This window comes from Andrena cerasifolii, chromosome 14 (assembly GCF_050908995.1).
Source record: "Andrena cerasifolii isolate SP2316 chromosome 14, iyAndCera1_principal, whole genome shotgun sequence".
Lineage (NCBI taxonomy): Eukaryota > Metazoa > Arthropoda > Insecta > Hymenoptera > Andrenidae > Andrena > Andrena cerasifolii.
In genome coordinates, this window is record NC_135131.1 from 8413230 (window position 1) to 8427430 (window position 14201).

Consider the following 14201-nt stretch of genomic DNA (forward strand, 5'->3'; position numbering starts at 1 on the left):
GGAGAGCAATCCTAACTCAGATTATCTTCGGCGCGCCATTCGATTCTGTATCATCCAGTATCATCAGGCACGATCGAAAGGTGTGCCAATGATAGCTCTACTTGCGAACGGTAAATCCTCTCGTACGACACCTCCTGGAAACTCTGTTATCGTTGGTTACCGACTCCACGGCGATATCTATCCGGGACAATCGAATCTAAGCCGTTGTTCAGTTCTGATCGCGTGAAATCTCGATGGTATTAAGGCGCCGGGGCAAACGTACTTAATGCTCTTAGCCGTGGCAGCTGTGAAAAAGAGTAGAAATTTTCTGGGTGCTCGTGGTTGGTCGTTACTAGAAATAAATAGCACTTGATTCTGAAATATTAATAATCCAACCAGAAGTAAAAGCTAAGGAAAAAACCGGGGACTTTGCGATTTATAGCATATTTTGTTGGTGGCAACTGGGACTACAGAGCCGTCGAATCACAAGGGGTTGCAAAGTTCAAATACCCCCGTACGATAACCTTAAAGATTTGGTAGATTGGTTAAAAAAAGTAAATGTCCACACTGCACTGGAACAAAATACGGAATACCCTCACTCTTTACCTAAGCATAAGGTAAGCTACCAAAAGTAAATTACCCTTATCCATCGCGAAGGTAAACCAAGATTTTATTTAAGACGCAAATTACATAAAAAAAAAATAAATTCACTAAAGCCTGTTTCTTTACTGATGGACTAAAGTATTAAAACTTACTTTTCCCGACAACGTTGTTTCGTGACATTCCCTGTTCATCCCTTTACCCTTCAAATACGCAACCCGGATGCAACCGCGAAGACACAGCCACCCTTCCCCACAGACCTACCCCGCAACAACGAAGCCTCCATATTTGAAAGCTTGAAAACCACCTTCCATTCAGCACTCTGCAAATTCCTACCACCAACACCCCAAACCCGCCCCGCACCTGCACACCATAAACCAGGCCCTCTGCGCCCCTCTCGATCAATCTTCCCCGAGCAACAGAGGAGCCCGACGTTCCCTTCAGCCCTCAGTCAAGTATCCTCCTCATTCGTGCCGCGCTAGGTGCCGTAATGGGCGTAATAATAAAAAATACGCGCCAGTGGGGCGGACTGAATGTTGCCCGATACCAGCGACGCTCGCGTTTTAATAGCCGTCGCGCGCGGCTAACGATCATCGGGAAGGAAAAAAGTGTGAAAAAAAGGGAAACACACCGCTTCCCGCGCGGACGTGGCCGACTAAAGGGAAGGGGTGGTGGAAGGGGGTGGCCGGAGCTGGAGGCAATTCGTTTTATCACGACGGTTTAAAGCTGCCAGCGGTAATAACTTAAGCAGTTGGATTACGGCTCGCACGCGGCCCATCGCGAGGTAGGAGAGGCCACTTCCGGGACACCCGGTAGCTCGCGCGTCTGGCTCACGTTCCGATAAGACTCTAATTAAGGAGACTTATTGGGGGTCGTCTGCGACCATCGCCAGGTCGAATGCCTATGATTCTCTCCGTCTGCCTCGGAGCTGATTTGGCGATTCCCTATTCCACCCAGGGGCCTTGCATACATCTGCCCGCTGGAGGGGCTGCTTCTTCTCCCGAGCGGCGAATGCCTGCCCGTCCGAGGTGCATCGATCTCTTAAAGGGACGTTGACGGCTTGCCTTACGCGGAACGAGTGTGATTGCACTTCCACGGGAGATTCATTTGATCCCGTGCAATCGATTCGAGGGCCGGGCTCGCAGTCGAAGAACGCTTTAGGGATCGCTGGCCTGAATGCCCTCTCGGTTTCTTCAAGCTCCTTGCGACTTTGTGTACTTTATAGAGGGTAGCTTCTGTCTATGTGCAGCGAAAGGCTTTCCTCTTGCATTACAAACTTTCGACCGATAAAGTATTACCTTGTGGAATCAGAGTGCCATTCTTCTTCTTTGGCAACAGCTACCGGAGGCATCTCTTGCTTCGATGTACACGCGCGTTATCGAGAACACTAAATTGTCCACGAAATACCGGAAGATCGTGCTAAATACTAGAAAAGATAGGTAACGAAGTCACTCGACTATTGACCCATTGCTAAAGTTATGCGATCGGCCTGACGCGCCAGAGGGGGTGGAACAGGAGCGTCGCGAGGGTACGAGCGTTAGCCAGGAGCCGTCTGAGCGGAAACGGGCGTAGATAAAGAGGTATCAAGGCGACGGCGACGAACAGGAAGCCCCCCCGGGTGAAAAATATTAAAGAACACAGAGGAAGGTTTGCCAGTACGCCCTGTAACTAGAGCCGGGACTACCCTCGCTTTAACATTCCGCAGACGTCACTTCGTCGTTCCGAGGTACCAAGTTGCCCCGTTGCATTCACGGGAATCCCTCTGTTGGGCTTGCACGCGTCGTGGAAATCGGCACGCAGCGCGACACCCGGGCTCGTAGCCGTGAAAGGACGAACGCATTCGGATTATTCTCGAGGAATTTCACTTAAAACTCCGGCCGGCACGGTGCTGCAGGAGGCCTCCTTTCAAGCAGCTCTCGGGACGCCCGGTTCGACGGATTGAGAGATTTAGGAGGACTGGAAGGGTAGGAAGACCTGTCCTGACAACAGGGGAACCCTTTAAGTCTTGAACGAACCCTGGGAACACGGGGCGAGGATGCCTCATTGATGAATTAATCGAGTGCAGGGTGGGACTGCACGGCCGATTCCAGCCTCTTAGTTTGTTAGATTACTGCTTCGGGTGATTAGGATTGCTTATTCAGTGGGATGGGTTAAGGCTTGTTTGCTAGGGGTCTCCGAGATGTTCTGACTTTGTAATTCTATGGTACAATTTTTGGTTTCCCTTCCCTCCTCTTCGGCCCTTGTATTCGTGACGCTTCCGCGACGGGCGAGGTTCTGCTTCTCAACCCCTTCGACTACCCTTCGCCCTTCCCGCCCTGTGTGCATATTCATAACGCCGGGGCCGTTTTGTCCCGTGAATAATATCGATTTATCGATGGAATATCTTGAAGCATTTAGTGTGTAACGAACATTATTGGCCGTGCTCCGTACCCTTTGAAATTCTGCAGGTGTACGCTGGCGCGTTTTAATTTCAATTTCGAATCGGAATTTCGTCTGTCGATAACGCCACCCTTTTGCACCGTGAATCAAATATCGCTGGACAGAAAAGTAAGTGGATAGCTTTAAATGTATATTAAACGGACCGCTGCACCTTGATGACTGCCAGTTCATGAACTAATTTCGCGTCAATGCTCCATGCGTTGCGAGCGAAATTTTTGGGGAAACGTTCGACGCTCCTTGCGCAAAGTTTCATCCGATCGAACGGTTTAGATACGCGAGAGGATCGAAGCTCCCGTCGGTGTCCACGAAAATCCATTCGCCGTCACAACACTAGGCGATAAAACACCCGCGCGGATCTGCAGTGCAAATTGAAACACAAAAGAGGATTCGCTGCTCCGCCGACCCCGGGTCTCGCGCGAGGAATCGTCGAATACCCTCGGTATCGAACGTTTAAGAAACACTTTGCCTCCTGCTAGCCCGTTTCCTTCGTCTGGCCACTGAATTTCCTGCGATTCCACGACACTCTTTCAAGGATGCGTGTCGCTGGCGCGAAAGCTACTTTACGCGACACTGATTCAGCGATCGTTGCTTCTAGACTCGACATTCAAAAAACACGAATGAATTTCTGAGGCTCCCGCGAAATCTGCAGTAACTGTTGATAATATTTGTCAGCGCAGTATTCAGATTTCTGGACACCCAGCAACATTTTCTTCAACCTGGATTACGTTCAGACGAATTCACCAGAGATCCCCTTTTCTGAAAAGATTGAACCGCGAATGGAAGACGTGCTTTTCCAAAACTTCGGTCACCTCTCGGCCCAGCACTGTACATCTTCGCTGGGTGGCCGAAATTTACGTAGCACAAGAGCTTTGAAAGTACGGTTGGTTTGCCAGCCGATCGCTCCTATCCGGGCTAAACCGATTTGAGGCGCTTCGGGGCCGGCGGCAGTCGGTCTTTGAGAGCGGAATTTTTGGCTGCCGCAGAACAGCCGTGGAATTTTATGTCCGAATATTCCGATAATAGTTACAGGGCGAATATTACGAGCGGGCAGGATTCTAGTGGTTTCCGTGGAATCGTGGCATTTTGCAAAAGGGAGATCGAACCGTCGAACAGCTGAGGGAGGGCGGAGGAAATTAATATATTGCATTAGTTCGATGTGACGTGTATTATCGAGGAATTCGGCCGAGTCGGGCTAGAAAATGAAGTCCTTTTCGCGGCAGAATGTTGCGCGTAGAATGTTTGTTTGGCTTTGTTAGCCCTGCCGAACGTTTCAACACGCTGGCTGCTCGCGGTATTGAATTTGCGTCTGGCCGGTGCTTGTCAAGCTTCTCTCGAAATTCAATTATACACATCCGAGCACCTGCATTGAGAACGAGGTAGAAATAGATGGATAGAAGGATTAGCTATAGAATAGACCGGCATAACAAATTCATCCGCCCGTTTCACCATGCATCCCTCTTCGAAGGGCGACTCTTGGAAGCCCGGCTCCGTGCATCCTCGGAGCCCCGACATTAAAGAAGCACTAGCTCTCAGATCGACGCGATCCGTGCACCGAAAATATCCCCGAAGCACTTGGTTCTCCTTAGGGGCGGTGATTTCCATCGGTATCTGGCTAAACGGTAGCAATCGGAAGAGGAATTTCCTCGTTGCGAGCTCGCTAACAGTTTCCAGGAGCCTCGTGGCTGCCACGCCTACGTCTGAGCTCGACTTGGAGCTTGTCTCCTTCTATCTCTTCCCTCGGTTCCCGCAAATGTTGGCGATAAATCGTTGGTTTCGCTTCTTGCCAATGTGCTGGCGAGGCAACCTGTCCCAGCCTTAACGGAGTCTTTGCAGGACGAGTGTTCGTTTGCAGTTATTTGGGTGTTAATACTGGAGGAGCTATCCAGGTATAAGTTTGGTAATGATGACAGAAACGTGGGTCTGCTTTGTTCCGTCCTCCTTCCATCTTTTAGTCGTCCAGGTAATTGAGCACGAGCTGAGGTTGACGGTCAAGGGTCCGGATATTGGCATGAATATGGATATTCGAAACGGGTGACAAATGTAGTAGTGGGACTAGGCTTCTACTGAACGCGCTAGGGTTCCGACCGAGAGTCAGATTGCTCTTTGAAAGGAACAAGGCTTACACCTGGAAGTTCCGTACCCTAACCCTGGGTTTTGAAAGCTTCGGAGATCCTTTTCAGGCATCTATTATTCGCAACTGTGCATCGCGGACAACGTTGCCACAATTGGGAGATACTTGGACACTTCTAGACTCAACAATCATATTTCTTCAGAAAAGAATGGGAATAGTACTGTCCACTTTGAAGAGTTTGTTCCCGAGGTCTTTGAAACGTGTAAAGTTCTACAGGTTCAGCTCTATCCCCGTAGAATTTCAAAATCCGACACTTAAGCTCGATACCTTTCACTTTCCGATCCGCTGAATTCCAAATTGAACAGCATCAGGTATTCTCCTGGCGTCCCGTGTCTACCATCGATTTACCAGTATTTTTTCGCTGCTTTTGTCAGCGTCACTTTGCTCCATCAACCTCGACTTGCGTCACGTGTCAACAGGAAATCGACGAAACTCCGCAGCCAGATGCGTATCGCACGCTAATTGAAAGGGTGGAAGCGGCGGCTTCGGTTGGATCAGTTTTTTACGCTGCGTGGTCGATAATCGCTGTAGATTGCTCGATAAAAAATTAAAGTCGCCGGTCCATTTCACGAGCCAACGATTTCCAGCGAATCCCTCTTTCCCCTTCCCGTGCTTCCAAGTAGATACACTGTCGAATAAAATCGTGTTAAAAATTTGAAGGTATCCGATAGGTTTAGCTATGTCCCGAGGATATGGTAATCGCGATGGGCGCGCGGAAAAAACGCGATCGAAGCTTCGCGCGTTAATGTTTCACGCTCCCCTTCTCGCCGCGGTGTCAGCGCATGGAAATTCGTTGGGAAATATCGCGCTCGGGGAAAAAACAGCTTGGCTCGCTGACGATTCTGTTTAATGGGCCTTCTTTAATCTTCTGTAACGTATGACGACGCGTGGGTATTTTTATTTTCACGCTCGCGGTCTGTTTCGCGGAGCTGGCGAGCCGCGGCTATTCGGCGCAAATTTTCAATTATAAAAAATACAGCAGAAAGCGAGGAAAACTCGCGCGTTCCCTTCCGCGTCGGGTGGAACCAGAAACGCGTATCGATAAGCTTACCGTGCTGCCGACCAATTCTCCCGATACACCTTGCGGCTAATAAGTATCGCAGGAGATTCGAGTGACACGTTGATTGCACAAGGCGCTCCAGATACTTGGGATTCAGGGTGCTCGTTATTTAAATTCGATTCTCAGTAATACAATCACTCGAGCTACTCGATTTATTTCCAAGCCCGCTGCTTGCATTTCTCCTCAAGCTCCACCATCTTCGGAAGAGGAACGCGTCCACAGAGACCGCGTTTCCCTTCCCATAAATTCTGGGCATCCCCGCGCGGAGTCCCCGGGTGCTCCCCCCAGCGGTCTCGCGGTCGCGGAAAAGAAAGGAGCGGCTGCGAAAGCTCGCGTGCACATCTACGGCGATCGTAAAGGCAGGATGACCGTGAGGGAGGACACGCAGCCACGCGGGACAGACGGTTGCGCGACGAGCCGACGCCAGGCGTCGGTGGTGGGCGCCAGTTGAAAAATAAAGGCAAACGACAGACCGCGCGCGGCCGTCTCTCGCCCGGCATTATGCGAGCTTCCACTTGAGGGGATAATTTTTCAAAGGGACTTCGCGAGGTGTCCCTTTTCGGCTCGTCTTCGTTCCGCGAGGCTGGAGGAGGGGTCGGGGGTGGAGAGGGGTGCAGGAAAGACCGACTGCGCCTCCCCAACACCTGGCTACGTGTCCGTGAGCGTCGCCTCTACCTTCGTCCCCCGCGCCTTTCGTTTACCTTTTTCACGGCCTTTACGTCCCGCTACCTCGACTCCTCTTTTTTATTCTCCCCCTGTCTTTCCTTTTTCCTGCTCGCGGCAAGATTTTTCTGGGCCGATGAAGCATAGCCTGATCCACTCAGTTCCTCTGGAGACGACAGGGGGATTCGATGGGGATCGCAAAGTAGCACGTCCCCGCGCCCGTTACGCCCGATAACCCTTGCTCCGATGCTCAGGCCCGGACACTTGTGGCCTGGGAGTATTCTTCTTGAGGCCTGCGACCTGCAACAGAAAATACTGGATCGTGAAAGCAGTGCTGATTGGTCGGTGGCTTCGCGGATCTATCAGTTACGATATCGCTTTGTTCTCCGGGGTCTTTCCTACGCGATCTTTAACGGAACGTTAACCCTCTTGTTGCAGACCCAGCGCGGAGCCAGCATGAGGCAATCACCGTGGATCTCCGTCCTCCTTCAATGCCTTCTCTTCGGCACGCTGCTCTCCTCGAGCCTGTCAGCTTCGACGCGTTCTCGCGGCAAGAAGAAGGTCGCGAAAGAGACGAAGGAGATGAACATCTGCGACATCGAGGGCCAACAGGCGCCTATCTATTGCTACTGCGACAACAGCAGGAACGCGACAGACGCCAATTGCCTCGTCCTGAGCCCGTTCAATCTGAACGATCCCACGTGGAACTACTTCAGCTCGCAGCTCTACCTGGAGAAGCTGACGTTGAAAGTGAAGGCCGTGGATAGCTTGCAGTACATACCCACGCAGGTGCTCAGGCAGCTGAAGCATCTGCAGAAGGTGACGTTGCAGTACGCGAAAATCGGCGAGCTGGCCGAGTACGCGTTCGCTAACCTGTCGACCATCTCCGAGATCAATCTCAGCAGAAACTTCATCAGCCTGCTGAGGATGCACGCGTTCGAGAACATGAAGAACCTGTCCGTCATCAATCTGGACGAGAATCGAATCACCGAAATTAACAGGTAGGCGGGAGTGATTTTATCTCCGGGCAAGGGCAACTCGGTAAACGTTTACACCGCGTTTCATACGCCGCTCCTGTAACACGTATTACAGATCAAACGAGCTTGTGTAATTGCGCGTGGACCGTTAGGCGGAAGTCAAACACTGCCTCAAAGCACCCAAGGGTTTTGACGAGTGTCCCGGGTTATATTTGGTTTCAGTTAATTACTATGAATGGGCAAACACTGCCGACCAATTAAAAATTGGGAATCGACAGCTACACTTTTATGGCTGCTGATTAATTATAGCGATGCACCCTTGATTTTAGGGCACTTTGTGCTGCTAATTATTGGCCCGAGCAGGAAATTCGATACTGCTTCGACGATTCTGTCATGGATGTTTCTTCTATACGCGTTAAACGGAAGTGAGTAAAAATGTGGAAGGAATTTGCTCCGCTTTCCTCTCAGTTTCAAAGGATCTTTCACCCTAAAATTATTGAAGACAATCATTCTGAAATTCTCTAATTTTCCCCATTCATTACAGTCATCCTTTATTTACAAATCGAGTTTGAGTAACAATCAGAATGAAGTTGAAATTGTAGCTCAGTCAGAAATAATCGATAGTGAAACGACTCCGATTCCTCTGACTTCTGGTATGCCCATGAGTTTCGCGTCTGATAGTGTCCCAGCGATAGGGACGCGCGCTTCCAGTCGCCACCCTTCATAATTCCGAATGATTCGTTCAATTATGTCTCATTGCGACGGCAGCCACGGCACAAGCAAATTGAAAACGTCTTCGGGGCGCATAGCGGGCGTTTTACGAGGAATACTGGTGAGATAAATTACCGAGGAATTTCTCGCGTTCGCGATGGCTCGGGGAATTTGCGGCGCGAAGCCGTTTCGGCGAATCAGCGGGCTTCCTTCGCGATCGAATAGACGCCTCGACGGCTAAATGTCGGAACTAGTGGCACTGGAATCCGGATAAACGGGCGCTCGGCTGCTGTATTAATAATTGATCGAGCATTTAGTGGCTGAAGGTTGGAGCACAGTCGGCTACGGATATCTATATCCAAACTCGGGAAATATAATCGAGAAGTCTGATCATGAGAACATAACGAGTGCTTGTGTATCAGCTGGCGCCCACGGATAATTTACCTTCTAAGTGAAGGAACCCTTTAATCGTCAACGGAAGATTATTCCTCCTTCAATGAATCCTGGCTGATTAGCGAGGCTTCCAAGATTATATCTTTCGTTAGGGCCAGAAATACATCGCGCGGAGTCAGCCGTTTCATCTTGGAAATTGGGGAGTTGAGGCATACCGGGGTGCATAATAGTCCAACTAGGTATCATTGCTTTGGCAAAAGCGGCTCGCGGGGCCACTTGCACGCCAAAATCCGAACACAGAAGCGACAACGGCGCCGATTCAATTTGCCGTACAAGTACGTCGAACTTCCCCGGCGCCATTAACACGGTCATAAAGCTCGCCCTCCACCCCCTGGCCCTCGAATGTCTTCGATGAAGCCTCTGTGCCCCCAGTGTCTCTCATCTGCCACTATCGTAACCTCCTCCGCTCAATTTGCCTGCACTCGATTCGCAGGGACACTTTCGTCAACCTGCCGTCGATGAAGATCCTGCTGCTGAACCGTAACAACATCAGCACCCTGCACGACAAGGCGTTCAAGCACCTGACATCCTTGGAGGAGCTTGAGGTGTTCGATAATCAGATCAAGGTGATCACCGGCGACAGTTTCCACGGTCTGAGGAACCTGGTCAGGCTGGACCTCCGCAATAACTTGATCGCCATGATCGGGGACAAGACGTTCATCGAGATGCCGTCGCTCAGAGAGCTGGAGCTCGACCAGAACGAGATCAGGTACATCTCGGAGAAGGCGCTGAACGGCATGAGGAACCTGAGGAAGCTGCGGCTCAGCGAGAACAAGCTAATCAACCTGGAGCCAGACTTCCTGGCCGGTGCGCCGGGCGTGTACTTCTTGGACCTCAGGGACAACCAGCTGAAGACCATGACCTTTGATAACATCAAGCCCATCGTCACCAACTTGTACAACAGCACCAGCCACTTCTTCCTGAACGGTGAGTCCAGCTGATGCATGATTCTTTATTCAGAAGTAGGAGAGTACTCGAGGCTTCTTCTAGTTGACTGTTCGATGGTAATCAATTCAAATAGCATATGTACAGATGTAGGTATATTGCGGTAAGACTGGCAGAGCCTATGAATTAGAACTATTCGAGTCGTATCTCTACAGAGCTTGTAGTATTAGGTAGGGGAGACCGGGGCTAATGATATAGGGGCAGGTTGATACAGACGAGTTATCTCGACACCGTATATATGTAGCACCATTTGTGCGAGATATGTGAAGTTTGTGGTTCAATTCTTTACTACGATCCAGCGTAGGTACGTCTGTGTATCTTGACGTTAACAATCGGTTTTTAACTGTTTTCGTTTATATAGAGAAACAGTTAATAATTTTGATACATTCAAATTGATCGTCGAAATAACATTTTTTCATTCAATTTCTATGGATTTTCTCAAGTTTTCGCTTATTACATATTAAAGAGGAAGGACCAAAGTATAATTTGGCAAATTTGTTATTAGGTAATTAATTAAAATAAAAATGAAAAAAATTGAAAACAGAATAACGTATCAACTAGCCCCGACCTCCCCTACCTTTCAATTTTACGAGACTGAAATTCAATCAAGTCCTTGGAAACCTTTCGGCGAGGCACACATAAGGATTTTACGCGAACCGCGATTGCACGGTTTAGTGGCTGATATACCTATAAAGTGACCTGCCCGAGATTAAGATTCATCGGGGTTATAATGAACTTTCTTTTTAACTGTCGCTTAATAGATAATTTTCTAACAGCCCCGTAATGGCCGTCATTAAAGTGTATCCCCGTGAATATCTTAAATCTCGACGGTGAACTCACCGCGGCCGGTAATTGCTCTCAAGTGAGGGATCAGACGTTGTTATCGTGCCGCGGAATCTTTAATTTCGCTCGTTAAGCTGCGATGCGTGCCAATTTCGCGGTCGTTTAAGGGCGGCGGAACAGCCCAGCGATACTCGTGCAGGGGTTGCTTCCTCCCCCTCGCTCCGATTATCTGCGCCCCTTGCTCTTAAACCTATTTACAGAGGAATGCTTCTGAAATATCTGGGCCGAGGCCTGACAGGGAATCCTGCTAGTTTCATTGACGGGAATATTTACAAATATAGATCAACAAGTGCATTCCTGCGGAGTTACAGCCGCGCAAAATTCAGCCTCGCTGATAATGTTGCAGAGCGGATTTCTCCGGGGGGAAGAAGCGAGTTTTGGGACGTCATTAAACTCGTCGGGAAGTTCGTCGCGTTCTGAACGTTGCGAGTTATCGCCGGCAGCCCTCTTCGATTGCAGAAACGGTCTGCTTGCAAGTGGTTTTCGATAAAGTGATCCATTCGCGGCATCCTCGAGTGCTCGAGTAAAGTGACCACGAAAATACTCGCGGCATGATTACCTCGGAGCTGCGATCGAGCAGCTATGAAATATCTTCCGTCGCGCATACCCGAGGCCTTAAAAAACGATCTTGCTCTGTGGGAGCCGAGCGTATCTCGGTTCCTTAGTTTGAAATGTAAATAATCCCGGGCACGATATTTCCATCCAGCCCGGTGTTTCCGATACAGGAACGCTGCCTTGTCTCTCCCAGCCTTCCATCCATCCTGGAATTACCATAGACCGACAAAAAAGCCTCGCTTCCCAACTCCTCTGCCCGTTGTTATATAGGTTATATTGAGAACGTACCTACTGCTGCGGGATTGCACGAACTCGAGTGCGTCTGTATTAACGGTTACTGATGAACACGGGGGACTTTAGTGGTAGACCTTAGTTAAGTTGGAAAAAGTCTTTACACTGAGGCTCGCCTCTGCGATTGTCCTGTTCTTCTTTCGTTTCTATTATATTTCTTCGTGCAATAAAGACGCTTAATAATGATGATAATTTTTGTAAACGCTATGGTCCTTGATATTTAGGGTTAAGAGTACGATATTAGGGTAAAGTAGCCGAATATGAGACCCATTTCTTAAGAACATCATAACTCTTGACTAAGAACACTTTTACTAAAATTCGATGCACGGTTTAAAAGTAGAGTATGTGTTCTTTAGCAACCTACTCAAAAGTACATAACGAAGATTCAGTTTCTTCATAATAAAAGAAACACCATAATAGTGTTCCTAATATGAGAAATTAATCTGTAACCTCTGAATATTTCTAAGCTCCTGGACCACCCGTTTCGTTCTGCGATACTAGTCGCAAGAACACGTTCATTCTCAGTAGTCCAACTGGCAACTATTACTCTTACACGGCCGTCTTTTGGGCGAGCGCTGGGCCAACTGTGGCCCGCCTCGAATTAGCCCTTGCTGTGCTGGTCGTTCGTCAAACTTTTAGTTGGCGAAACTTGGGCTCCTGACCCCGACAATCAGGAGTAGCAAGCGCCAGGCGTCGGGGCGCCCCTCGAACGATTGTGTATAGCCTTCCCTTAGCGACACCAACGGGCTAATGGAATCTGACGGGCTGAGCTCGTCAAAAAGTTGATCAACTTTTCGCGCCGGACCGTGTCCAGACCCCCGACGGTTTTCCAGCTAGACATCTCTGAACGCGGGAGTTTAATAAGGGAACTGACGAACAGGACGTAACGTCCCGTTGAGTTCTCCCTATCGGGCTCTTTCTGGGTCGTTTGCTTCTTTTTCGTTCCGCCCCGGTCGACGACCGGAGGCCGGGTGCCTCGTACGCTGGCGCTGGGAGATTCCGCGAGATAAGGCGACACGATTTTCTTGGGGGACCTTTCGTAAGGAGGATTGTAGCTGATGCTGATAGGGTGTGGTGATACTTTGAGGGGAGGCACTCGATGTCTCCCACCGGGTGTTTCTTCGGTTAAATTGATTCCGATTCTGCTGTCAATGGAAGCTAGCTCTGTGTCCGTTTGAAGTCAAAGGGCTTGTCCGTCGAATTTCCATTCGACCTCCGCAGGGTGTTTTTGTATTAATCGCTCCGGCATTATTGCCACGAATAGCAATGATAATTGAGATGTATTATTGATAATATACATCGACGATACTGCTAATGTTTTTAATTAATGTTTAATCAGCGGCCATGGTGGACAATCATTTCAGTAAAACGCTATCGAGAGGAATTGGTTTAAATAACATTCGTACGTAGCCACACCGATTTCGACAATATACAGATTATCAATTAATGTAATTTGTTGAAATTATATCTGGTATTGTCGCGTATGGAATCATTCGAGGAATCGTTTCGAATATCCAATCAGAATGCGAGGAGGAGCTTTATTTGAAGATCCAGTGTACTGATTGCAGTCTGCTGAAATTAAATTTTGATAGGGTACTCAAAACGAGGAGCATTAAATATGGAAATACAGGAGTAATAACATATTTTAAGCTTGAACTCGTTCACGAAATAGCCACTGATCAGATTCGATATCTTTACTAGCACGTTTTAGGAAACGGAAGCTCTTGAAAATTCAGAGGGAAATAGAAAACCCAGCAAAGTTTTTCACTCGTCAAATTGTCCAGACCTGCATCTACCATTTCTCTCCCTTCGCGTTCTTTTCTCGCCCATTCTCGGACGCTTATCCCCCATCAATTTGTCAGTCCCTTCGCTTACACTGCCAAACACTCGATCGCATTAGGTGGCGAATATATCCGTCGTAAGATACTCGAGCGGAATATCCAGCAAACGGTCAGATATCGAGGAAAAGTTCGATAACAAGCCACTATCGGCGCATCGATTTCTCGTGACACTGCTCCCTCCGTCCCGATGGCATACATTTATTTCGTCCACGGTTTCCATCGTTGAAAAGCTTTCCCAGCAACTCTGAGAAGAGAAGCCCCCGTTGTCTGTGCCACTGTTTCTTCTCGAGGAAAAAAAAGAATTCCTATTTACCTGCAAGCTGCATTCTGTTTCCATCATTCGCTCGCGTTTCCAGTCGAGCTCGATGATCCGTTTTTCGCCTCAATTAAGCCCTCAGATTTGCAATTTCACCGCGGTCTCGCTCCCCGAGGACGAACAGAAAAAAAAAACGACCGAAAAATAGGGAGCACCGCGTTTTATCCACTCACCTAGCAATTTCGTTTTCGACGATCCCAGGTTGGAAGAGGCATCCTAGGGAACGTCGAAGAGAATGAGGGATCTCGGGGGCGTTCTGTTGTTCGAGAGCCCGCGAAACACGAGACCGAGCGGGAAATAGCGGGACGAAATTAAGAGAAGCTGCGAAAGTATCTCGGCCGAATGGCGAAAAACCGTTTAATCGCTCTGGTTTCATGGCCGAACCAGGCCGAGAGGG

General features: G+C 49.1%; 1 protein-coding gene across 3 annotated transcripts in view; it reads left to right on the forward strand.

The window, feature by feature from the left end:
* The window catches only part of Con (leucine rich repeat protein connectin), a 239889-nt gene that overhangs the window by 131543 nt on the left and 94145 nt on the right, over positions 1-14201 (forward strand). For all 3 annotated transcript variants that reach the window (XM_076827169.1, XM_076827171.1, XM_076827170.1), the window contains 2 exons: positions 7311-7873; positions 9447-9940. In XM_076827169.1, the coding sequence (XP_076683284.1) occupies positions 7329-7873; positions 9447-9940 (1039 nt within the window). In that variant the 5' untranslated portion in view covers positions 7311-7328. The remainder of the gene's footprint in view (positions 1-7310; positions 7874-9446; positions 9941-14201) is intronic.